The 2,696-nt window shown below is 43.4% G+C and overlaps 1 protein-coding gene across 1 annotated transcript in view; it reads right to left on the reverse strand.

The window, feature by feature from the left end:
* Nucleotides 1–2,696, reverse strand: part of DHRSX (dehydrogenase/reductase (SDR family) X-linked) — a 130,182-nt gene that overhangs the window by 17,103 nt on the left and 110,383 nt on the right. Inside the window, exon 5 of the mRNA XM_006876269.1 lies at nt 741–948. Coding sequence (XP_006876331.1) covers nt 741–948 — 208 coding nt within the window. The remainder of the gene's footprint in view (nt 1–740; nt 949–2,696) is intronic.

Raw genomic sequence — 2,696 nt, forward strand, 5'->3', positions numbered from 1 at the left:
CTACTCTGACACACACAGGGCACCATGAGTGGGATCTACTTATGAAAAATCATCCACTGAGAACCCTGTGGGCACAGTTCTACTCTGACACACACGGGGGTACTATGAGTGGTATCTACTTATGAAACATCAGCCATACTTTAATACTCACACACCATCACACAGACACATACAAATTCACTCATACACAACCACCATACAGATACAATCACACATACACACACAAACTGCCAACCTCCATTACAAACACACAAAGTCACAAATCACTTTTACACACACACACCACCAAACATACAAAGACACACAGTCACACATGCAAAATCACACACGTCATATGCAAACACACAAACACACACACACTGTCATATGCACACATACCATCATACACACACGAGTTCACAATCACACACACACACACAATTGTTGACACACAGTCGCTCACACTCGGAAGTTCACAGACACCCCAGCTACCACATCAGGTCCACACATTCATATGTAAACACCCACAAATGCCACCTCACTTATATGCACAACTAACATATATGCACAATCATACACAGAGACACAGTTACACATGTACAAACTCACACACACATGTACAGCTCCACACCATCTTGTCCATGACCAGGTTGTTCCCAGCGTCCTCTGGTGCTCAGAGCTGCGTCCAGCAGACAAGCCGGGGGGCACTCAGTGAGCACGGGTCCCCCACCGGCTGTGACCCCTCACCAGGGCACCCCTACCTGCTCTGCAGATCGTCCATGTTGAGTTCACCCACGTAATGTGTGGCTGAAGAGACAGTGACCACCCTGGTGTTGCGGCTGGCGGACCCCGAGTCTCTGAGCGTGTCCAGGAGGAGGTTGGTCAGCAGGAAGTGCCCCAGGTAGTTGATTCCAAAGTGTTCCTCGAAGCCATCGGCAGTTGTCCGGTGCGGGACCATCATGACCCCGGCTACAGGGATGGGAGTAGATGGGATCGTGAGAAGGGACGGTCCAGAGACTTGGAGCCTCGCCCGTTTCTCCCCCGCCCGTGCTCTGAATGCTGAGGATACAGCAGCCATGCTAAGAAGGCGCTATGCAGACCCAAGAGAACATTCTAGATCTCGTGCCTTTCATAAAATCCCTTTCAGTGACTCATCAGGGACACATGCCTCTGTGTCCCTTGCTTATTGATTTGTTGCTTCCTGTCTACTCGATTCCAACCCTCATCTGCCGGATAGTTCTGCCCCAGCGGGCTTTCAATGATGTGCTCTTTCGGGAGAAGATTGCCATGCCTTTCTTCTGCATCACCTCTGGGGTGGTTTTGAACCGTCAACTTCTCAGTTAGTAACTGAGTGTAGCTCTCCCTGCCTGCTTGCCTGAATGGGTACATCTCTATATGTCCAAATCCATTACTGTTGAGTCGATTCAGACTCTCGGATCCACCCAAATAGGACAGATTACAACTGCCCACACAGGGTTTCTGAGACGATAAATGTTTACGGGGGCAGACAGCTTCATCTTTTTCTCTCAAGGCGGCCAGTGTGTTTGAACCACCGACCTTGCAGCTAAGTACCCCAACACATAACCCACAGTGTTAGTGGTTTTTCTCCTAGTGTTTGGCTGTATTCCATACAGATCGGCAGTTACTAAGATCTAGTGTCTGGCTTCTGTAAAGATTTATTTAAAACAGCAACAAGCCAAACCTACAGCTATCGAGTGGATGCCAACTCAGAGGGTTTCCGAGGCTGTAAATCTATACTGGAGCAGAAAGCTTCATCTTTCTCTCACGGAACAACTGGTGATTTATAAGGCTGGCCTTGTACTTGGCAGCACAATGTGTAACGCACATCACCACTGTTGTGAAGCACTGTTGGAGTCGGTTCCGACTCACAGCGACCCTGTGTATAGGGCTTCTGAGGAGCAGTTGGTGGATTTGAACCTCCAACCTTGATGAGGTTAGCAGTCCAGTGTTGACCTTAGAGTGCTACACCCAGACTCCATCTTTCTCTCTCTCTTTCACTATATAGATACATAGATGTGAAAAATATATAGATGTGATAGATTAGATAGATAGATAGATAGATAGATAGATAGATAGATAGATAGATAGATAGATGTAATAGATAGATAGATGTAATGGATGGATGGATGGATAAATAGATAGATAGATAGATAGATAGATAGATAGATAGATAGATAATAGATAGATAGATAGATAGATAGATAGACAGATAGATAGATAGATAGATAGATAGAGATACATAATAGATAGATAAATAGATAGACAGATACATAATAGATAGATAATAGATAGATAGATAGATAGAATGATAGATAGACAGATACATAATAGATAGATAATACATAGAGATACATGATAGATAGATAGATAGATAGATAGATAGATAGATAGATAGATAGATAATAGACAGAGATACATAATAGATAAATAGATAGATAGATAGATAGATAGATAGATAGATAGATAGATAGATAGATAGAGATACATGATAGATAGATGGATAGATGGATAGGTGGATAGGTGGATAGATAGATAGATGTAATAGATGGATGGATGGATGGATGGATGGATGGATGGATGGATGGATGGATGGATAGATAGATAGATAGATAGATAGATAGATAGATAGATAGATAGATAGATAGATAGATAATAGATAGAGATACATAATAGATAGATAGATAGATAGATAGATA

This window comes from Chrysochloris asiatica, unplaced genomic scaffold (assembly GCF_000296735.1).
Source record: "Chrysochloris asiatica unplaced genomic scaffold, ChrAsi1.0 scaffold00372, whole genome shotgun sequence".
Classification (NCBI taxonomy): domain Eukaryota; kingdom Metazoa; phylum Chordata; class Mammalia; order Afrosoricida; family Chrysochloridae; genus Chrysochloris; species Chrysochloris asiatica.